We start from the raw sequence: 25,212 nt of genomic DNA, 5'->3' as shown, positions 1-25,212 counted from the left end.
TGTTAAAGATATAGCTATACCTATAGGTATAGGAATATTTTGTAATATCAACATATGCCAATTTTGATTCTCTAATAAATATGCAATAGTAAGAAAATGGTAATTTCATTAGAAAAAACTGAGTTTTTAGTGAGTTTTTTAAATCTGGATCTCCATATAGGTGTTGTGGTACACAACCTTTTTTTAAGTAGGTACACTAAAAGAAAGCCCTATTCTTTCTCTATAGCTACGCACTGGTAAAAATAAGTTACCATAACTACAACCGTTTTCAAGTAATCAATTTTTAAGGTATAGGTATTGTTTGCATCTGCCTTTTTTCTAAAAGTCAAGATAACGTAAAAACCATAATAGTCTAGGAGCTAGCCCATGTCACGTGTGCAGTTGTGTGTCCCCTAAGTTTTGTTGCTGGGATTTGTTAAACACCTATATGAGTATTTAAAAAATTTGGTCACGTTGCCCAGATCATGGTCATTTGGTCACCATACTTAAAAATGACCGCCACATTTGTTAGATTTTTTGTTTAAGTGTATATCCCCACCTAATGGTCCAGTTTTAATTTTTTAAAGAAAGTTTTTTATTTTTTGAAGGCAAACATAAGATTTGGCAAATACAAGTTTTTAAGTGGCAGTTTTTTTAATAAATCTTCTTGGTGAATGCTTGATGTTAATGTTGTAATTACAATATCGTCACGACTAGTTTCATGAAATTAACCAATAAGCTAATTGGTGTGAGGATTTGATAGGACCAAGTGATCACGAAAACAACCAGTGGAATATAATGGAACACCAAATGACAAGACTTCCCTTCCTGTTGATACTGACGCATGTTGGGCTTCAAGTAACAACAAAGAATTGTTGCAATCATTGTTGATCAGGTCTTTTACTGCATCTGTTCCCATTCATCTTGGAGGCACTGTGGTTATTTGTTCTACCGACACTGATGTTTTTGCTAGTTCAATCAATCAGTAACTACCAGCGGAAATGGAAAAATTTCGGGCTTAAAGCGATTTACGTTGCTTTTGGATTAAGTACATTGCGGCACATTCCACTTCACACTTGCGATCAATTATTTAACGGGCTGCAACAGTGACATTACTAGCAAAGTCAGTACAAAGCTTTAAAAGCAGCAGAACCGTGTGCCGAAGACTTGCTAGAGTTCAGCAAAGAACCACTGAAGACATGGAAAAAAGGCAGAAGAATTTTTGGTTCATGTAGTTGGCTCAAACTTAAGTACAATGCGTAAATACTAGTTTTCAACAGTTTCATCATGGGAAATTACTTACAACACTTTCAAGATGTGGCCCCTATTTCAAAAATAATCTGCCTTCGCATAAAACACGATGTAATAAATGGATTTAGGCTCTGGAAAAAATTTAATCCGTTGAACTATGGTTACATATAGTAAACGACGGTATTTTAATTCTACAGGTGACTTCAGAAAAACTGTAACTGTAAAAATGTATGGGTAGTGTTTTGGACCAATACAAGAACCCTTACATATAAGTAGGATAAAGAAGTAGTGGTACATTTTCGTGTTTTTTGCCTTCAAAAATCAGTAAAACTTTCTTAAAAAATTAAAATCAAGCCATTGTGTGAGAAGATATACTTTAACAAAAAGTCTAGCAACATGCCGGCCATTTTTAAAGATGGCGGCCAGACGACCATGATCTACTGGACCACGTGACCAATGTTTTTTTAAGCTCGTATAGGTGTTTAATAAGAATTCGCTCAAAAACTTAGGAGAGATTCAACTGCACACGTGACATTAGGCAGCTCGCGCACTATAGTTTGTAGATATCGATATGTGGATATCCAAAGAACTGAAATTTTAAGTAGAATCTAAAAATGGAATAAAAAATAAGGGTTGCTATTTAAAATATAACGAAGTTACTAGTTACTTCCGGTATCTCCGGAAGTGGCACCATTTTGAAAATATGTTACATAGATTCGGTCGTCAGTGTAACTCTCAAGAGCATAAATTTTCATAAACCTACCTATTTCACTCTCCCAGAAACGTTTAACTAAAGCTCCCAAAAAACACACTGATATTGATATAATGTACTATCTACCTATAGTTGGTTGTTGAATTCGTATAGTATTCAAAAGCGCCAAAGTTATCATTTATTTTAAGAGTTTTCTTTTTTAAGTGTATAGGACTTTGGCGGCAGATCAATGAAGCGCGCTTGGTCTACTGGTTTTTCTTTCCACGCCGGGATGCGTGGGCTTGGAAAAATTGCACCTTGTTTTGTTCTCGTTTACCACTCATTTTACTTAGGTATAGGTACCTAACCATTAATCTGATTAATCCATTCATATACAATTCTTATTTTCAGCTTTTACAATAACAGAGTCGCTCATCCTTCTGGAATATCTACTATTGTATACATGAAACATCGCTAATGTATTCCTGTAATGAATTGTTGTCTTGTTTACCATCATTGATAAATATAAAAATCCACTCAAATCCGCAACTCACCCTTTTCGTTCTCTTTCGCACATAAATATCGTATATTATTCAATTCCTTAAGTGGGGTTGACTAACGTACTACCGAAGTTCGATTTACGTTAAATCTTTACAGAACGGTTATTTTCACCCTTGCGCCATTTAAATATCTATTTAAAGACGAATATCGAAAGCGTTATTATTGTGCATAGCCATTTCATTGACATCACAATGCTAAAAGCGAACATAATTACATCATGACTCCGTGTTGAACGTATATCCATATAAGAAATCAAACATCAGGTATACACAAAAGAGTCAAAGACATTCTCAGTTTGAATACGAATTACAATACATGTTACCCCTGACTTTGCAATCACTAATAATTACATAGCCGAACAATCAACTTCCGCTTTAAGGGGGCTAAATAATTACACGCCGGACATCTTAGATTCGTGGGAAATAGTCTGTATAAATGAAATCATCACGCTGACTTTTGCTCGCTTCCATACACCACTTTCATTGTAATTTCGCTCAAATGTCAACGGTTTGAGATGCAGTACTGAAAATTGCTTAAAGTAGGGCATATTATTACTGGCCTTTTTTTAAATGGTATATGTTATACAATAGGTTTAGTTGTAACGGCAGAAACGACAAATTTCTTCCCTTAAAACTTTAGAAGTTTCTATCAATTGATGCGTTGGACGTAAGTATCGTAGGCCTCGGTTGGACGGTTTGTTACAAACTTTACCGTCCATCACATTGACTTCAACCCTTACGATACTTAGCCGCTCATGGAAAGAAAAATATAGCTATAAATGCAAGTTGCTCTTGCCTCAACGGTTTTGGAATAATTATTGATGCAATAATCTACATGACCCTTCGTTCTTGTTCGCTTATACTTGTTTAAACTTTTTTAAAAAATGTATTAAATTTTAATTAATTTAAAGTGAGTTGTATACTTTCTTTTAATAAACTACCTATCACTTGATATCTAGACTCGCCAGGACTATTTTTTTGGAATTCGGTTACCACTAGCTCGTGTTTTCTGTTGCAAAAATGGGAGCTACCGGTTATAATCTTTAAGGTGGTTACTGAATTTTTTTTTTGAGTTGGATCCATCGTTCCTCGAAATGGGGGTTGAAATATATTGTATTATCAAAACTCTCTAAACCTTCCCCATATAGTTTTATTCGTTGAAGTTTTTTAAAAGTAAAAGCGACTATAGTTTCGGCGTACTGCCATCATCAGGCGACTAGAAGTGTATCACAATATAGCAAATTTGAAAACATTAAGAGCTAGTACTTACTGCTTACTGCTTACTTATAACTGGCGATCAAAAATGAGTTGCTGTTCAAGTCGGCTTTGGAAGTTCAAGTTAAATACGATTTTCCATGTTTATTTTTTGATTTGCACGATAATTACTAACCTAAATGTAATGCTATTTGGTATGGTTGGAAAGCATTTTTTCAGAGCTTTCCAAAGACGTATCACACATGGGGGGTCACTATTTAAGATTTGAAAGTTGGGGTGGCTGGGGCGCAGGGGGTTGGAGGGGGTGCGTCGCCAACTATGTCATTGTGATTCCCCCTCCAAATTACCGAAACGGATTTTGATTTTTTTTAATATCTCGTTTATTTACTAAGATATGGGGGGTGGTAAGTTTTCAAATTGTCACCCTGTATATCCTCATATAAATTTGAATATTTGTAATAAATTTCTGTACCCAGTTCAGATTGGATACCTATGCTTTCAGTAAGCGGTATCGGTTCCATTTGATTCAGTTCTTCTGTTTGATTGTGGCATATGTTTGATGTTGAACTGGTTTCTCCACTACGAAATTGGTCGTTTACCCACAATAAGCAATCGGACACAATCTTACTTTCTTAGATAAGTTGACTGACGTTTGTAGCTTCATTAGGACCTTTGTTTGCTGTGAGATGTAAAGAAGGGATTGCAGTATTGTTAACCTTCTCAAAATTTTATGCTGAGGCACAGGGTCCTTTTCTTCTTGTATCTTCCAAAAAAATCATCATCTATACTAAGATTCAGCGGTTTTTTCTAATTTTCCAGACGTTATTTCGACACGGTTCCTTCTTTTCTCGGGGATAATTTGCAATGTAACATTGGCATTTTTCAAATTATTGTTGCAGCGGAAAACACAAAGTTAGGCATTTTTGAAAATAATGCAGATCACTGACTACCAGTCTCAAATTAACACGTCAAACGTCATCGAATCCATATATTGCTATAGCGCGCCACCGACCCATTTGTCGGGATGACGTCACAACGACCGTTTTTTACATTCGACACCTTGCCATTTAATAACGACACGGCGTAGCGACTTGCGGTTTTCACCGTTACTCTTAGATATTTTTAATCTATCTTGAGACGAAAACATGAAATTTGGGTATACTGCCCCTTTAAGAAAGTTCGGATTTACGATCGATCTGAAGAATGAAGCGCTTACAGTGGATCATGAAGAAGTTCTTATTCACAGAGACGAAGACGGGCTGCTAAGTGTTACGCTTGTGGATGATGTTACCCTGCCAGAGCGTTGCTCAATCTTCAACTAAATACTAAGGAGTGTTGTCGTGGCGTCGTGCAAGTACCGTCTTCCAGTTCACAGTATAGAACAATAGTTGCCTAGGAACCGTGTCTCCGCTACCACCGTCGTTCGTGTTGCGAGACGCAATCGTTTTAAAAGGAGAGGCAGTGTAGCAAATATTCCAGAAATCCCGATAGACATCGAGGCTGTGACAAATTTATTGTTAATTATTTGTAATAAATAAAACCACGTAATTTAATTTACGTTACACCCGCCAATGGTATATTTAGGTTATTAGAAGAAATAAAAAGAGGGTTAATTGACAAAGTTTTGTTGTTTCAAATATCATTTTAAAAGTAATATTTTTATGATATTGAGATAAAAAGGAAATGTATAGATCTTTTTTTGGCAAATGATGTGAAAACCGTTAGTTTATTTATTAAGGTACCTACCTTTTAAGATTAACTATAAAAAATCAACATTTATAGCTGATAGCTTAAAAACAATTGGCAATCGGGGTTCCTGTTAAAATGTGTCTTATTTAATGTTAATTAAATAACGAAAAATCAACAGTTTTCAAAGTGTTCAAGAAAACAAAAAGATTGGAAAAAATTCTCCCTACGTCCTTATTGTAGTTAGACTTAGACATACTTGTTAGACCGCATACAATACCCCTCCGTCGTTGTTGGATCAGATCAGTGGACCCAATGACATCTAATTTAAAAGCGCGAGGAGTATCGTAGATTACTAAATCTCGACAGAGATTTGAGATTCTGTTGCTTGACTGTTGTAAACTTCTCCGTACTTGTGTTCCTTTGGTCTCTGGTGCAAAGTAAAGTAATGAAGTTTTTAAAAAAATTTTCGCTTCAGGAGCTTCAACATATGGGGAATGGTTTTCGTTATGGTCCCGACAAAATTCAAATAGGTACAAAATGGAGTCTTAATAGTTATTTATGTATTAAGGACATAATAGTCATGTTTATATTCTCGAGGGCGACAAGTTAAAAAGCTCGAGGGCCTATGGCCCGCGAGAGCTTTTTAGTCGCCCGAGAGTATAAACATCAGTTTATGCCCGTGGTACATACACAATTTTATGTTTTACAAATAGTTTTCTTCGTCAAAATTCGTTTACAAAATAATTCATTATGTTTGATCGAGTATGCGTGTTTCGAATTTGTTAATGCGATTGAAACCATCCAAACGTCAAACGTAATTTTAAATAATTCAATTCATCGTGAATGAGCAACAAGGTCCAGAAACTATACGAAATAAGGCCAATCTTGTGATTTAGTAGGTATTGACAATTAATAATTGACGTTTCTAATTTTCAATGACCTGCAAATATTTGTTTGTTTTGTCATTAAGTATAAATGAGTTACTATGGCGATACTTAATGCCCTAGGGCATAAAGTGGTACTTTATTCCCGCGTATCACAGATATAAAATGTGCTATTATAGGTTAGTAAGACATCAATGAATATTTCTAATTACTGTCTCAACGTCAAAATTCCAACTGATCAAAACCCTTAAAGTAAAAGGGCTCGTACTAAATACAAATAGAAAAATACACTTTACCTTAATAATACAGCGTATAAAACTACCACTTGAGTGGTCCAACCTTGGAAATCATCATCTATATGGGATTCGTCAAATGAACCAAAAATTGCTGACGTTAAATCATGGCTTATTGCAGCTTTACTGTTTGCAAAATTCCAAGTAATGCTCAATGTTGGGTAATTCAAATGACCGAAGTAATTTGAAAACGTTTTAGGTTTGAATTTCTCACAAAGTTGTTTATAGCGGATGAGTAACAATGGCGGCGTTTAATCGAATCCATTTTTACTGTACAAATTGGGGTTTATTTTAAATTCCCCCGTTGGATGTTTCCTATTCATTCGCATTGCACAATATCAAACTGAACGGACTAATCTTGATAATATCGAATGAATTTATTATGTATTTACACTTTATTATTATTACTAATGACAGCTCTTCGTTCTCCTTTGAATCAAAATTGTTACGGGTTCCACGTGCGAGTTTTCCCAATGTTTTTTTTCCCGGGTGATCGATTTACCTTATTTCGTTCACTTGTTGCGCACGGAAACTCTTCTTGCTTCCACACAAATTTTACGTAATCCCAATGCGTATCCTGATCTTTCCCATACGTACACGTTTGGAGTTAATTTCCACTTATCGCGTTTCCGGTTTGTTGCTTATTTAATTTCTTTTTAAACGTATTACTTCACCGGCATAAAATTCTGGGTTCGCGCTGAATTTCAACTGTACTGATCAAACCTGTAATGCCTTACCCAAAAATTGCCTCTGGACGCGTTACAATATTTTAATTCCCTAACACACCCCAAAGTGGAATTAATAGGTCACATCGGCTATTTTTAATCATCAACTAATAGAGTGCGTTTCCTTTAAAAATCACGCGCGTGTAAGGGCGATAAATCAAAACCCACCACATTACTCAGTTTGTGCTTCTCACGCTGCGTCTCGGCATCAATGAGTAATTTTGATTCAACTGTTTTAGTCGCGTCAAAGACATTAAATTGTGTTATCGCCTGTGAGACTGTCGCCAGAAACTTTTCCATGCGATTAACCGGCCTGTGACGCATCCGATAAATATAGAAGATATAGTGTAAATGGTGGTAAATTAATTGGGAATACATTAACTTTAAGAATTTGGAAATAACAAACTTTTGAAATAACAACCCTTTGACGGAATCACTCTGGGCTCCCATTACACCGTATACCGTGAACAACGTCGTTTAAGAAGAGATAGATGTTCCGCAATTCGATCAACCGTAATAGGCTGCAGTGGGTGTCAGTGTCATTTGCTTATGGCCGGATAAAATCTCATAGACGACCCCAGTCCACCATACCAGCAGATTACAATAGAGTAACTCAAGACCAAATTGGTCAAATGAATTGCATCAAATTGTGTTTCGATCGAAGACTGGCGAAGGGTCAGACGATGCGCGGGGGGGGGGGGGGGACGTAATAATTTTACATTTTTTGTCGAACGCAATACATTTGGACAGGGAATACAAGGTCGTATGTACCAGGTCACTGCAGTTGGTCTTCATTGATGGTAACTTAAACGGTACCAGTTAATTCGCCAAATGTGTGTTTTCGCAGCTTGAACGAAACTTTCTACCCATATACGAATAAACACTTGCGAAAGCATAAACATTTCCAATGTTAAAAGGTTTTCTTAAAAATCTACGTAGGGGTAGGTTTTTGAGGAAAACAGTAGGTACGGATTATTTATTTATAGGTAAACGTCTAAGAAAAACGCGAAAAGTGCATTATTCGCGCTTTATAGTGTAAATATTTATGAAATGTACCTATACCTATGCGGTTAAAGAAGAGAGTAAACGTTATATTTTCATTTTCAAAATGAACAAGATACTAATTGCATTTATAATAACCCATTAACGTAAGTAGGTAGGTATACCTTACAGGGAATTGTAATGAAGATAATATTATTTCAGAAATCATTTCTGGAATTCAAGTCATTAAATGTCCATTAATTCTAAGACAAATTCTTTATTCGCGCTATTCATAGTCACTACATTAATTAACCAGTATAATAAAAGCTTGATATTCATGTGTTGCATCATATCGAAATAATCTTTGAGGTACTTAAAGATAATTAAGCAAAATTTGTCTTTTATTGAAGCTTTGCGATAAGGACATTCCTTTCCATAAGCATTGTATTCCTCACATAATGCAGTGTAAATCTACGGTACCTATATCATATTCATAAGTAATGGGTAATAGAGGGCCCTAAAAAAGTTGGCATTACACTTATTTTGTTAATGAAATGTTAGCCCATTTGGAAATACAGCGCTTTTGCGAAATTTGCGATTTTTTAACAATTAATTACTGAAAAAGCAAAGGAGCTTCTTGATTTTGTTGACTACAGGTCACAGTAGGAATCGTGCTATTTAATTTAGTTTTTCAATAATTAATTGTTAAAAAATCGCAAGTTTGTGAAACCTCGATATCTTCGAAAGGACAAACATTGGATACCAACAAATTGATCAAATTAACAATGGCGATATACATAGAAGAAAAATGCTTCCAATACCTTGTTTGTTAACATTCCTTGAAATGGACGTTGCGGTCGGACCCGTATCGTACTAAGTTTTTTTTGGTACAATGGAAAACTGCTTAAGTTTACTACATGTCGACTGGGTCTAGGATGGAGAATGGTTGTTGCCTTAGAATAGTCTTCAAGTTATAGACTCCGGGAAAAAATTCGAAAATAACGAACCGTTGGGGGTTGGTTTAGCGTTCTTACTGACCAGGAAATAACACTGTTAATCTTACTGATTTTTACGGAAAAGGGAAAGTTTCGATTTTTTTCCATACACTTAAATTCTAGTAATGCAAAATGTTTCTTCACAAAGGTTATCCGTTGTTGTTATCCCGTCGCTCGCAAATTATTTGTGACTAATATGCTATACGAGATACTGGGTTTATTGTTCGCTCCAAACTAAATAAATATTCTTTCCACAGTACGTACTTGGGAGAAAGAATGTTTATGCTACTTCGCGTTTTACAGAATACGAAGTTTTTTGTTCAATCGTGGATGTTTTTTATTTTTAATACTATGACCTCGTTGTGATAATTTTATAATTAGGACGCGAATTTCGCCAAACTCGTGTATGCGCTTTTACCGCAAAGATGCAACTTTTATTGCGATATCTTAAAAAACATTATATTTGGTGCACTTTCACGAAATAAAGCACTAACTTTTTTTACAAACTTTGAACTCCAGTAATGTCAGAAATGAACCTTAAAATATTGTTCTAATACAAGGCTGTTCCCCCCGACAACAGGAATCCCTATTCCCTTTATTGGGGACAAAACTGGTCGCTTTCAAATCGAAAATGCGAATGCCCCGAGTTCTTTAAAAACAATCCTTTCTCATAGTTACTACTGATAATAAAACTCCTTATCGCAAACCACCAGATGTGTTAGTTCTAATACTTTATCTAATCGGAATAAATTACAAAAACTATAAAATTTAAACAAGAAAATATTATGCAATTACATGCAGTTCTAATCGAAAAAAACACTGAAATAACCAATTCAAGTAAAATAAACCAACCTTGTCCTTATTTCGTAAATAATCCCCCTGATTTACTTCATAAATTGAAATATTCTTATATACCTACACCGTGACCTGTCATCATTTTTGGTGTTTAGATCGAAATAAAACCTCTACATGCCGTTGGTTATACACAACGGTATGTCTCCTCGTCGTAAGTGAAAAAATTGAGTGGCAAAGAGAGCCAAAACATACAATTCCTCCCAAATGTGAACAAACCTACTTAAAATACAAAGTGTAGATACTTTGGGGGGGAGTTTTAACTAGATTTAGGGAATGATTTCTTTTAGATTTTCATGTATGACTCCTGTATAGAAAGGATATAGGGGATGAAAACAAGTAGTTCAACTGAAATCCTTACAAATTAATTTATACACTCTGTACCTATATAGAAATTCCACATGAAGCCTTGCTCGTATACCTAAGTACCAATACAAAATCTGACTTGGTTAAAACGTAAAGACTTCATATCACGCACGTTATAAGGGTATACAAAAAGCGATTCGATATCAATCATACACAACGCGAAAAAGTTTACGTATGTGCAAATACACCAAGCAAAAATTTACGTGTACTAAACATGGTACAAGAAATGAGAATAATAAATTATCTCAGACATGCGTGGCTTAAAAAATCAAGAACCTTAATAATAATACGATAACATGTAGTTAGATTTCGTGCTTCTTCTTAATTACCTTTAGCTAGCAGGGCGTTCTGAATGAAATTGAAATAATATTTTTATTCTTAATTGGATAAGAGTGTCTTGTGAACGTTATCGCGTTGGTATAATTAAGGTAATTAAACTAGAATTTATTATTTCAGCGGGCTATTCCACATCGAGCACGATGCAGAGCGGACATGTGATATTAAATATTATAAATTAACAACACCTAGATTTGGTCAACATGGATATCAAATGTTACCATTAGGGGGTTAGGAAATTCAAAACCTTTGCTTCTCTCTGTTATAGTACCTATTCGTTGTAATGTTCATTAGAGAGTTGATTTACTGTTATACCTACTCTTCTTTAAAAAAAAGTTTTATATTATCATTTTATTAAGCGTAAGTTATGAATTATTTAGAGTGTTTATAACTCTCCCAAAGTTCACCGTTTGTTGTTATTGTTTCTGGTTTGAAACTATCGCTTGATGAAATACTCGGAAATATAAAAACGTTTTTTTTTATCACCAAAGGGGGTAAAATTGAAACGATTCCTGTAATTATCAAATATTTACATTATGTGTTATCGCCACAGTAGGTACCTATACGGTGCAATTAGTCCAAAAACGGCCTATATAACCTCAACATCCAAAGTAAACGTTTCCCTCAACTCAAAATTGTTCTACCTATATACAGTCCACAAACAACGGAAACGCGGGAAACTTTTACTTTGAATGTTGCAGTTTGGGCCTAATTGCACCATATTTAGTTATAGGTAGGTATATGTATACAGGGGTGTTTTTAAGTGGACCATTAGAAGTATCTCAGGAACGGTTTGGACTTTTTTACCATTTTTGAATAATCGATCAAAAGGAATCATTTAAACAGAGGTGGGTACCTATTTCGAATGAATTTATTTGAAATACGTATTTAAAATAGAAAATGCCATTTTATATTTTAAATACTGTAGATAAAAACATTTTCTTTTTTATACTTTAAATAAATCAGTATAACTATTTTCTATTTAAAATAACGTAGTATAGATTCGATTCAAAGTTTTTCTGGTTTACCTGCAAATGTGATCTGTGGAAAGAAAATAAAAATGGTGATCTGTGGTAAATAAGTGCATCAAAACGCTTCCTTGCACAAAACGTGCTTGGCTTGCTTGTGTTGTTGTGGCTTGCTTGTTTACGTGATTTCTGTGGTTTACGCACGCGGCTCCTGCTGAAAGGCTGTTTTCATACGCAGGGATGATCATGCGACCAAAACGTCGATGCATGAATGATGATACATTTGAAAAACTTTTAATAATTAAAGCTAATGTAAATTTTATTGCAAATAAATAAATTGTAAAACCATTTTGTATTCGAAATGTTATTTCAAATACCTATTTTCTATTTTGTATTTTAAATAAATGTACAAAAACCATTTTGCATTTTACATTTTAAATACAATATCTGAATACATTTTGCATTTTCCATTTTAAATACTTATTTAAATGCATTTTACCCACCTCTGCATTTAAAAATATTAGATAGCCGCTCTTCCGGTTGTATCAGAAGGATACCGAAACTTTTTTTATTTTAAAAGGCATACTATCCTTTCTGATAGCATTTTCTAAAGAAAAGTCCACTTCAGAAAAATTTTGCAAGTACATTTTTTGCCGGTTTTCTATCCTCTTTCCATTGAAGCATAGTAAAGATATGGTTTCCATTTTTGAGTTTTTGACCAAAAACCGATTGTCAATTTTGAACGCTTATTCGTATTACTTTCAAATCACAATAACATTTCAAAGCGTGGGCTTTTAGTTGTTAATTCGTGAAAAAAGCATTTTGCTAGGCTGTCAGACAACAGTGATATGGCTACATAATTTACTGAACCTCTGAAACCGCGAAAAAATGTCAAATAACTTCGAAACCATGTCAGTTAGACATTATATGCACAAAGTCAAAGTTTTATGAAGAATTCGAAACTGCCATTAAAAAAGGTAGGTAGTGGCATTTGAAATAAAAAACTTCCGGTATCGTTTTGATACAACCGTAAAAAGCGGCCATCTGGAAAATATTTTTAAATGATCCCTCTTGATCGATTATTCAAAAAAGGTAATGGATCCCTAATCAAAATTCCAAACCGTTCCTGAGATACTTCTAGTGGTCCACTTAAAAACAACACCCTGTATAACCACACCTTCACCTAATCGGCCGAGCCGAAAAGGACTTTTTTCACTGCATTATTATTGAATGACTTTTTATGATAGGTAGGTACTACACGTGGTACTACAGGTAGATTTACAAGTCGGATTTCGTCATAATTTTTATTCTGTATTTCTTTTTACAGTTTCATTACTTACCTACGTGCCTAATGTTTAATTAACCATTTTTTAAAGCTCTATTCACTCTATTCATGATAGCTATACAAAACATGAAATTGATTCGTTTCACCCCATTACATTACATTTCCATATAAATGTTACAGTTAGGTACCTACCTACCTATTAATCTTTTCGCGTGAAATTTCGGTGCTAAGAGAGTTAGGGAAGTACCACACAATTAAACAACTGCATACGAGTACATATTCAGATTGTAACGGAAACGCTCCAGACATGACGTCGCCTTTGGCGCTCTGAAATTTTCTACGCGCGCGATAGTGGGATTTGTATAGGAATATTCCAGACTTATCCGGTAATTACGCGAGTGTTCTTGACTTACATTGCTTGCGTGGATAAATGGTTGCGGACCGAACATCGCAAGCAGTTTTACTACCGAACCAGATCGAGTACGGACGAAACATTGAACGCGAAAATCTGATATAAATTGCGAAGGTGTAATATAAATAGTCGATATCAATTGTACAGTTTTTATAGTGTTATAGTTTATGAAACGTTAACTTTTTTTACTTCACGTCGTCGATTTAATGCAACGCGCTATTGTTGACGTGCAGAATAAGGATGAACAAAGTACGGTTCCGAAAAGGTTACTCGATTCTAGATCGCATTGCTTACGTCAAATAATATTAATTGAACTAAATTTCGCTGAAGCGATGAATCTGGAATATTTAGAGACCTAGTATGATGGGTTTGATTTATGGAACTACCGCGCGTAGGTAATGTGTGGTGCTAAACGAATCAAATGAGTTAACGAATAAAGCATTAACCTGCAATTTCCGCCATTTTGTGGGTGTTCTTGTCGAGTCAAAAAAGTATGGACGAGAAAAGAACGAATCGTTTGTGACCCACGGGAGCATTAAATGCGTGGTTCAAAATACAGTAGTTTTTGAGGGACTCTGCGATTACCCATCTAGCTGAAAGCTATATGTTTTACTGTTGAGTGAAAGAATCGAGATTCACTCAACGGTTTTACTGATTTGCGTAGTAGTCCAGTTTGTAAACGCGAATCGCGGTTAGGTATTGAGATGTACCCAGGCCAGCTCCGAGAGACTGAGCAACTCAAGATTTAAATTCAAAACTTTCCCTCCGAAACTAACTCAACCCCATGGCACGTGATAATAGGACCACTTACTACGTTGTGTTTTTGGAGTCGCTACAAGATACCTATGTGTTGCCTGGCGAAGGGAGGATCAAGTAAGGAATACAAATAAAACAAGTACATGCTTTAAAAACGGAGATTTAATCCAAATAATTCTCATTGCAAGATTAAATTTAGAAAATGGTAGTTCACCGAGTACAAATATAAAAATAGGCTGGAAAAAATGAACTGACCAAGAAAAACCCAGCCAACAAATTAATATTGAGTTTTATAGCAAAATTTGTTGTCTGTGATGGCATAAATGCATGTTGTCAAGTACATCAATACAATGTCGAATCACAGACTCCGCTGGAATTCATAAAGAATTCATAAAGAATCAATATTTCACACACATAACGAAAAACAATCATTAAAACAGTACAATAAATTCACATAATAAGTTTGGATATTGGATGATCAGTCCAAATCCCACACCGAGTAGTCTTTAGTTGCTCTGGTCATATGTCAACATTGTATGAAATCGGTAGGAGTTGGCCTCTCAGAAGAGCATTTCACAAAGGAAGGATACCCCAATGGATACACAATGGGCACAACGGGAACACGCCGTACGCTTTTAGTAGATCCCTGCGCAAGTGAGGCCGGGACTTGTCTGCGCCCTCATGTACGACTAAGCGGGACCCCAACTTTCATTCACACATCTCTAGGGCCAGTCTAACCCACTAGTTAATAAAGTGCCGGGTTATAAATTACCGAACTTCAGGCTCTCTACAATGAGTACTGACAGTAACCGATCAAAAGACAAATCATGACATAACAAAAATAACAGAGCAGCCATCGGAAAACTCGCACGCATACATAATCATAAACAAAACATACAGCATTTATGTAGGCGTTGACAGTTGACATATTTGCACTGGCATAACAAAGACTGACACAAAACCAATATTCGGTCACTAGGTACATGTCAGGAATCGACTAAACGAATTGATTAGCAATATCGACAAGATGGCTCTTTTCAAAGACATAAAAAAACAGTACATAAAACATATCTCTGCATATGTCAGTTCTGAACTTGAATCGAGATATTAAATATCGGTGTCCAATATCAATATCAAATATAGCACAGTACATATTCGAAACAAGTCACCCTGCCAAATATTAATAATCATAATCACTCGGTTCAAGTAAATAGTATGAGCATAACGTTAAATATCACATTATAATAAAGCAAAGGAGCATGTCGTGGCAAAACATTAGTATCAAGTAATTAATTCTCAATGCCTAGTGCAATATGTAACAATCAACCACCTAATGTACGTCACTCGCCCCCAGGTGAAGCACCCTGTAAATAAACAGTAACATATTCATGCCAACAAAAGCGAAATGTGCTGCAATAAATTCAATTATAAATAAATATGTAGTTATGCATACTTGTATTGAATATCGCCCATAAGGGAACATACAGTATCTAAATACAAATAAAAATACGTAAATCGGTCAGTAATTCATGTAGCCAGCGCTTGAAACAAAGGAGTACTGTAAATTGGAAAACAACATATTTATGTAGAATCTCTATGCATTTAATTCAAAAGTATGACAAGTATAATTAAAAGCAATTAATTAAAGTAATTAAACGTAATCAGAAGAGTTTCTAGGTGTCAAGGAAATGAGAGTAGGTACATGTTTGGGATCACGTGAATTTTGTGTTTTCGCAAGAAAAAAGTTAGTGCGCAATACGTGATATAAATCGACACACGCCGGAAAAAGGAACTCATTGGGAAAATTTCGTTTGATCCTATATCAGTTTAAAAATAGTGCAAGTATTTGCTGCAGCTTATGGTAGGTACCTCTATAGCCGTAGTACCATTGTTTAAGTAGGTATTTAAACAATGCCATTAGATATACAATTTCTGTAGGTAGGTATGCACCTTTAAGATAAGGGAAGTAGGTAGTGCAGTGGAATAGGTAGATAGGTACCTATATGCCCTGGTATTTCCTCTATGCGAATGCATAGGCGCGAATCTCAAAGAGAGTTTCATGAGGTACCTAAACATTTCGCTAATTGGAAGAATATCGAAGAGATAAACTGTAGGTTCGTTCCTCTAAAATAAAAAAAATGGTTTTCGTAATCAGCAATTTGGAAATGCCCCTTGTAATCCCATAATTAACAACATGTCTAGATAGCTTTATGTTAAAAAAATAATTAAGTATCTACATATGTTCGTCGACAAGAATAAACAGCTAAAAAATACGGTGACAAAACTCCTGTTGCTTACCAAGATCAACAAGTAAGAACGTGTTATAAGATCCACCCCCTGGTGTTATTGGCGTTGTATACACCAACGGGATTTTCTAGTAGCCCTTAGAATATTGAGCTCCAATAGCAGGGGTCATATTCTAAACCAATCCTCGGCTTGTGCACCCCGCCATTCTGCAAGATTCCAAGCATGGCCTACTGTGGTTTCAGTCAAGTTGTGTTCACCGTCAATAAAGGACTTCACCCGTGTTACACTTATATTTGTGTTTTATTATTTTGTTGCCGGCAATTTATTAATAAACGAAATAGTTTAGAAATATGTTTTTGTGTTTAGTGAGAATGGTTTGAGTGGTATAGGTACTGAATAATTTATTATGTCATCTTGAACTACAGCGAGTTTCACTTGGCCTTAATGTAAAATATAAACTAAAATGATTAACGCATTTATGGACACCGGTCATCATCATTTGGCCACTTATGGTTTAAAGATGAGCCCACCGCCACACAACGGCGGAGGCGCGACGATTCCGTCGCCGCATCAAAATTCCGCGGCCGCGATGACTGCGCCGGAAGTGGGACCCGGAACACAAAATCACCACTTCCAAACAAATTACAGTCACATGAGCCACTTAAATCCGCACGCTGGATACGCGGCTAGAGATTTTTTGTTACGGCGCGACCACCACGACTTTCCGACGGCACAGACAGCACCAAGCGATCCGGTATTATTTCATCATCCGCACACAGATATGACCCACCATCAACATCCACACCTAGGACCACACCATCAAATGTTATACACGCGAACGGACCATCATGCAGCTTACCACACGCAACCAAATCACCACCAGTATTTAAACCCACACATGGCAATGCCGCACCATCCGACAAACGTTCACGGGGCATTCTTCAGATACATGAGGCAGCCCATTAAACAGGAAATGCAATGCCTATGGGTAGACCCGGATCAGCCACCTCCTAGGAAAAATTGCGGCAAACATTTCACAAGCATGCACGAAATTGTAACGCACTTAACGGTCGAGCACGTTGGCGGACCAGAATGTACAACACACGCGTGCTTCTGGCAGAACTGTACGAGGAATGGCAGGCCCTTCAAGGCGAAATATAAGTTAGTTAATCATATACGTGTACATACAGGAGAAAAACCTTTTCCATGTCCATTTCCCGGATGCGGTAAGGTTTTTGCACGAAGCGAAAATTTGAAAATACACAAAAGGACGCATACCGGTAAGTTTTCTTTTTATTTACACTGCATCCCCATCGTTATATTCCAATTTCAACCGTGTCCGATGTACAAAATGTTACACATAAAACCCTCAATAAATGAATTCAGTGTTAACTAGAAGATGAAAGGCGATTACGCGATTTTCAACGCCGTCCGTGCCCTTTGTTCCGTGATTTGAAGAGCCCTCGAGGCCAATATTGAGCACTGGTAGAGAGTTAATAGCCGTTTATAGGGCCGTTGGCGTTTAGGGGTGAACACATGTGTATGTATTTACCATTTATAATCAATGAAATGAATATTTGAATGTCAACATGTATATACAAGGACGCGATGGATTCCATTTTCGAATTTGTTTGATAAGCCGTGCGGAAAGGCGGCCAAAAATCTTTTATGTCGTATTTGAAAAGGATAGGAATTGCGAATTGACATTTATCTCCATGTAAAACTGGGCACAAAGGATTATTTGTTTTAAATATTGGTACCTAAATATAACTTTTGTACCTACCTACCATCTGGTCGACAGGTTTCTTTTGTCAAAAGTCGATTGCTAATTTTCGACATTCATTGTTTATAAGAAACAATTGGGGAATTATGTAAAATTTGTCCTTAACTTTTGTATATCTAATTACCGAACTTTAATGCAGTAAATGCATTTTTTTGTAGATAATGCTAGCTTTATCTACCTGCTCTAACGACCGTAGTGGGTAAATAGGTGACTAAGATTTTTTCTGGGATTTCTCAAATTTATCTACTTACTGCAAAAAGTTAACATTATGAAATCAAATTAGGTACCTAAGCCGAGGTATAGAATAAATAGGTACCTATCCCATATCCGACGGTCATTGAACATATGCTCAATCGTGAAGTTATACTCGGATTCAAAGCAACCTAGGGCATGTATCGAGCCGTAGGCTCATAGGTATAGGTACCTACTTAAAGAGAATGGTTTTTATTATTTTTTTATACCTAGGTACCTCGAAAATACATCAATGGCTTTATTTCAAAATTTTGTATCGTAGTCTTTGCATTTGTAAGCTAACATTGACTACCTACATATTTATAGATTAATAGGTACCGAGTGATCAGAAATGGTTGTTTCAAATCAGTACAGGTATAATATTTTTAATTCTCCATTTATTCTCCAACATATAGTAAGAAAACCAGCACACAGTCTAGTTGCCAGATTCAGATCTTTAAGCAATTTAGCTAAGGTCATAATCTGTTTTTATAACACTAATATTTTAAACCGTTTCTAAGATTCATTTAAACTCGTTTCTTAAGTTAGCTATAAAATTCATTGTTTCTTATAAAGTACGTCCTTAATTTTCCGTACCTAATGTTGTTGATTCTATTACCATGGTTAACTACCATCATTACTACCTACGCCAATCTTGAGAAACATTTTTTTCTCATGATCACATATTCATAAAAGACAAATTCGGATAAAATATGCTTCACTGTTATAAAAATGTTGAAGATAACACGGTTGTTTTGTAGTTTAAAGGACTCTTCCGGTTAAAACCTCGCTCCCTTCTGTCTACGCTCGGATTTAAATAGGCGTCGTCCTTTAAAGTAGGTACATATAAAACACCGAAGTATAGTTATCATTATAGTTAATAGCTATATCCATCCGATTGCTTCTTCCAAATGATGGTGCACTGCGATACTATGCATTTAAGTTAAACGTTTGCATAATCAATGGTCGCGTTCCGATTTGGTAAGTGGTACCACAGATTTAATAGTATATTTAAATCTGTGGTGGTACCTATAGGTATAAGAGGAAAGAAAATTCATTTCATTCATTCGTTTATTTTACCTATATATAGACAAGGACGGACCTAGACAAAAAAATTGGGGGGGCAGACATGACAGACATGACATTTTGCCAACTCAACAGTAAAAATTTCCAACTCAAACGGGTAGTAGATATCTATTACGTATTAAGTATAAGGCGTGTCAGCAGTATGAACTGGGAAGTGTTCCGTGTTATTTGAGCTCTTATCAGATTGCGGATTCCACTCGGGGTTCCTTTAAAAAATTAACATTTCTGTCCAGTATATCTAATTCTTATTTTAAATAGATACAAGCATATTTTTAGCTTCCTAGAAAGCAGTTCTGTCAAGAATTTGACACCTGGTTTTTAATAAAACCTTTTCGTTGTCATTCCTCATTCCTTCAATAGTCGATTTATTACCTATATCTACGATTTACCTACTTTCGCGGCATTCGCCCACTGGTAATGAAAATGATCAACTCTTGTCAAAATTGCCAACTAGTTAAGTATTGGAGGGGCAGCCTGCCCCCCAAAGGTCCGTCGCTGTATATAGATATGTGTTGGGAAATTGTAGGAAACAAATTATTGCCCGAGGCCTTTGTCTCAATTTTTTTCTTTTAGTCCTATTTCCTATATACCTATATTGATGAATTTTTTTGATAAGAATCCGATTAGCTTTTTGAGTCAATTCAAAAAGATTGTTTAATCATCAGAGTGATAAAATTATTATTATTATTATTGTCATACTTAGGTACCATATACGAAGCCACGGGAAAAGCAATCAAATGTCCACACACACATGCAACTTTGTTAATAATAAATCTATTTATTAACGGAACTGAATTATTTGCCATCGGTCCGCTTTACATTTTAGTAAATGGGAATGAGGTATCTGAAGTAGATAATATGAAAAAAATTCATCCATACTCAAATCCATTATGCAAATGATGCTTTCAAAGATGTGGCGTCATGGTGTGGCGATGGCGATGTTCTCTATATGGTCAATAATCTCCCGATTAATACTGTGCGTTAAATGAATGGATCTCTTGAATTAGTAAGTTACTAACTTTTTTCTCGCAAAATTATTGCGATCTCATTTTTTGTGCTGCCAAAAAGACTTTTCTTATTCCTTGCTCTTTGCTTTAAGAGGTGGCGAGGTTGGGGATAGAGAATGCATTAAACACGATACAGAGGAATTTTCGCGTGGCTATGAGAATCAAAATGCTCAGTTGTGAGATGAAGGGGGGAGGGAGAATACACACACCACATGATAAGGAAAGTGTTAAAAATTACAACCTTTCTTGAAATTATCTATTTGCGTATTTTTCAAAAAAACGTCTTTCCGTACGTTCGGGTGATGAGGGACAAGATCTCGGCATTGAAGTCGTAGAAACCTCGTTGATTTTTCTGTCGTACTCCCTTTTTGGTTAAGTTAGTAGAGCCAACTATTTATTGACCAATTTCATCTAGGAAACTGCAAAACACATTGCTTTGATGCACAGTAGCTGTATAAATTTGGTGCTTGTTTCTGTCATGCTCTCATTTTGGTTAAATTGGTAGCGAAACATCTGCATTGATTTCTTAATTTCCTTGCAAAAACCGCAGAATGCATTACCTTGAAACACACTACTATAACTTATGGTGCTCGTTCCGTCTTGTTTATTTACCTAATGGATTAGTTTCTATATTTCCAATTGTGGATACCAATTCGTTATTTCTTTATGGCGCCTGCAAATAAGTCTAGATTACCCTGCATTTTTTGACCACACGTATCCATTCCTCCTTTGACGCATCATCACAACTTCATCATCATCAAAACATTTAGGGGGATACCCCGTTTTGGTATGCATAGTTTGTCTCGTAAGTGATCGTTTAAAACGAAACATAAATTCCAACATGTTGTGTGGTGGCTACTTTTATATGGAAGGATTTTATCTCAAAGGTCTTATCGCATTGGGATCTCGGAAACTATAAGACATACAGATTCGGTTAAATGAGGAAAGAGTTGTCGTTTTAAGAGCTTATTTAAGATATTCTTTTGTTTTCTGAAAAAAATCCACAGTTCACTAGATATGAGCGAAAAACAGATTTAGTGATTTTTCATTTAACTGTTGTAGAATCGTTATTATTACAAATACAACAAAATCACACGAATAAAAGTTTTAGACATTTTAATTTAATGATGAACATACTAATTTATTTTTAGATCTTGCAATTTTTGAGATATAATACAAACTTTAATTTTTTTAAATGGTAGTCATAGTTGGCTTTGCCATTGTTAAAAAGGACTAATTTTTCTCTTTATAATGATATAAGACTTGCTAAACGCACTTTAATAAATGAACGCCCTGCAGTAATTTTCGTATTATTGAGAGCTAAGTAAACAGAGTTGGCCAGGGAAAACAAAATCTAGTGAGATAGGTAATATAACTGTGGCACATTTAACATATTTAAAGACCATCTTCAAAAATTCACTATGAAAGTTAAATTAATAATCTTATTCAATACTTATTAAAAGTATCATGCCATGGAAAACAATAAATAAACAAAATATTGCTGTTCCTTCATTGTTGTACTTGAAGGCCTCAAAGAAAACTTGGATTTAATGTTTGGCGCGCAATTATTGGATCGCAAATTTTTAGACCTTTCATTTACCTACGACGAAAAATTGGACAGGCCAATGTTATCTTCATTTTCTACCAAATGAATTTCAAGATATGTAGGATGGGTTAGATTTGGAACACGATGTAATTTACGCTGGTTTCAACACAACGGTGCCCCACAGCACAAATAACTGCAAGTTAAATATTATAATAGACAGTAATTAAGACAACAAAAATGTTTAACATGGCAAAATCTGTTTTTACTACTCTTAATAACGCAAACAGTTCTGTATCATGTTTATTTGTCAAAGTAAGTACAATGAACCTTATATCATTGCAAACAGAAAAAAATGCACTTTTTAAAAATGTCACAGCCAACTATGGTTGCCATTAAAAAAAATGTAAGTTTGCGTTATAATTCGAAAATTATAAAAGAAGAATGAATATTAATAAATGTATCTTATTAAACGGAAAAGAATATACAATTTTTGTTCTTTGCATATTTCTGTATTTTTAATACTAACGATTCTATAACGGTTAAATGAAAAATCACTAAATTTGTTTTTCGCTCATATCTAGTAAACTGTGGATTTTTTAAAAAAAAACAAAAGCATATCTTGAATAAACTCTTAAAACGGCAACTCTTTCCTCATTTAACCGAATCTCTCTGTCTTACGGTTTCCGAGATCCTAATGCTTAAAATGAAAAAAAAACTCAACCTGTATATACAGTATAAGTCATATCATAAGAGAATAAAAATATGTAGTTAAATTATTGAATTTACTATTCTATTCGACCCTTACGCGCATCTACATATTGGATTATAGATTACGGAAGATTAAATTATCTATAAAATGAAAATCTTACAAAGAGTAGATTGAGTTTTCAAATGGTATCCCACCAGAATCTCCAAGCTAGTTAAACTCTATACCTACTGGAACACGATCCAAAGGTGCTAAACGTAAAGTTATAAAGTATGATAAGGTACATTTGAATCCACTTCAAAACATGAGCGTTTCTTGTACTTAATGTTTCGGAAAATGGATTTATTGCAAAACGCAATTGAATTTTGGACACCCTGTACCTATATGGGGTGTCCAACGACGAGTTCATTACTATTTGGAAAACTAACCTGAATAGATGTTGGTATTGCGCAGTACGCAATAACTGTTAAGATTTTTCTTGGCTCAGATGCCAGAACTATAAGCCACCAAATTCAAAAAAACGAACTAAATATATTGCAAACTGGATGTAGGGAAGGCCTCGGACGGGCGGACAGAGAAAGTGGCTGCAATAGCGCATCCATAACTTCATTGGGAAATGCGCTAACAAAGTTTTCGCATTTTTTAACTGCAAAATTCGAGGCAAAATTTTTTTTCAATTTAAAAATTTTATTTAAACGAAATATTTAAAATTGTGTAACAAAGAAGAAAACAATAATTAACTATAACAAAAAAATTTCGTCGAACTGTTTTTCAGTTGGGAGAGTGCCCAGGATACATGCACTATTTCCACGTTGGATGGCCAAGGATATCCTTTGAAATAAAAATTGCTTAGCGCGTTTGTCGCCGGATTCCGCAATTAAGCTTTTGCCTATTTTATTCAGAAAATCTCGTGATTCCTTGCACCATGGTCCAAGTGTCTCGAAGGCAAGTCCCATAAATATATAATCTTTCTTTAGATCTCGATATTTGTTATTTGATATGAATTTCCGAACACTTACCTACTTGTAGATTTTTTTGGGAAATTTTTACATATTAGATAGGGTCATTCATTTAAGCAGATCCTGATTATAATGGGCCTACTTCGTTTGCTCTATAATATACAGGGTGAAAATGTTATCTGGAACACTGAATATAGGTAGGTATATATATTTTCAAAGCAACTTTTTTTTTAATAAACTTTTATATGGTACCCAAAAATATATAAAGTTTGCTACCAATCTATGCACTTTAAATTTGTGACCAGTGGCGCACTTCTGAATAGCAGCATAAAAAACTTACTAAGTATAGATACCTATTAAGTACATAATCAAATTTAAGAGAAAAACTCAAATTAAGGGAAATAATTGTGTTAATTTTACTAGTGTGGGTTGACAAAAACGTTGTTCTTTATGCGGAAGCAATTTATTGTATCAAAAATCATTAAAAATTCATAAGTAAATCTCGAGGTAAATCTATATGTTATAAAATTCTTTACAGTGCCTACAGCACTAAGGGATTCACTTTTTTTTAGAAAACCCTTTTTTGTAATATGACTATATAAAAACATGATTCAAACTAGTAAAATTATGAATAAAGAAACTATTTTCCCTCGTATTTTCCTTAATTTGAGTTTTCCTCAATTTGAATTTTCCTTTTAAATTTGATTATGAATAATATAAGTTTTTTATGCTGCTATATCCAAAAAAGTGTACTCTTTAAGAACATGCAATGAAAACTTGTAGTTGCTGTTAAAAAAATGCCTCTTTGACCTTGCAGAATACGCCACTGATCACAAACTTTTCATGCTTTTGGATACCGTAAACAGCTTCTTTAAAAAGATGTTCTTTTGAAGATACCTATAGGTAGGTATATCTATGTATGCAGGGTTCCAATTTCCAAACTCCAAATACATACAAAATACAAAGTCTTCACCCTGTATACGTAACTATACCTAACAGGTCTAAAAGGAAATTTATTTTGTGAAGGAGTATGTTTTCAAAAAATTTCGGAGAAACAAAAAAAATTCAAAAACCATTCGATTTAGGCTTACTGTTCTTTATATGTCCAATTTTCTCAAAAGTTTGCGCAGATTTAAAACAATGAAAAAGTAGGGTACCTAATTCCAAAAGACGAAGGGTGAGCTTCCGATACCTAGATGTAGCATGTTCACTTGTTCACGTCAACTCTGTACCGTAAGTGAATAAACCTTAAAATATGAATAGGAAAGATAACCGTGAGATAAACAAGAATAACTTACCTCACCAAACGTTACAACTTTCTAATAAACACTTACGGGCTATTTTTATCTAAATACGTACAGGGTGATTCAAGATCCATTTGAATTTGTTTCCTAATTTCCATTTTTATT

The 25,212-nt window shown here is 35.0% G+C and overlaps 1 protein-coding gene across 1 annotated transcript; it reads left to right on the top strand.

Annotated features, from left to right (window-relative positions):
* The first annotated feature begins 16,743 nt into the window (after window positions 1-16,743).
* LOC116170746 (pair-rule protein odd-paired-like) lies at window positions 16,744-18,455 on the top strand. Its single transcript, XM_031487251.1, has 2 exons — window positions 16,744-17,765; window positions 18,427-18,455. The coding sequence occupies exons 1-2, from the start codon at window positions 16,949-16,951 to the stop codon at window positions 18,453-18,455; spliced, it is 846 nt and encodes a 281-aa protein (XP_031343111.1). The 5' UTR covers window positions 16,744-16,948.
* The last annotated feature ends 6,757 nt before the right edge of the window (window positions 18,456-25,212 follow it).

This window comes from Photinus pyralis, unplaced genomic scaffold, assembly GCF_008802855.1.
Source record: "Photinus pyralis isolate 1611_PpyrPB1 unplaced genomic scaffold, Ppyr1.3 Ppyr1.4_LG5, whole genome shotgun sequence".
Taxonomy (NCBI): domain Eukaryota; kingdom Metazoa; phylum Arthropoda; class Insecta; order Coleoptera; family Lampyridae; genus Photinus; species Photinus pyralis.
The sequence above is the reverse complement of the archived record's forward strand: the minus strand, read 5'-3'. Positions and strand labels throughout refer to the sequence as shown.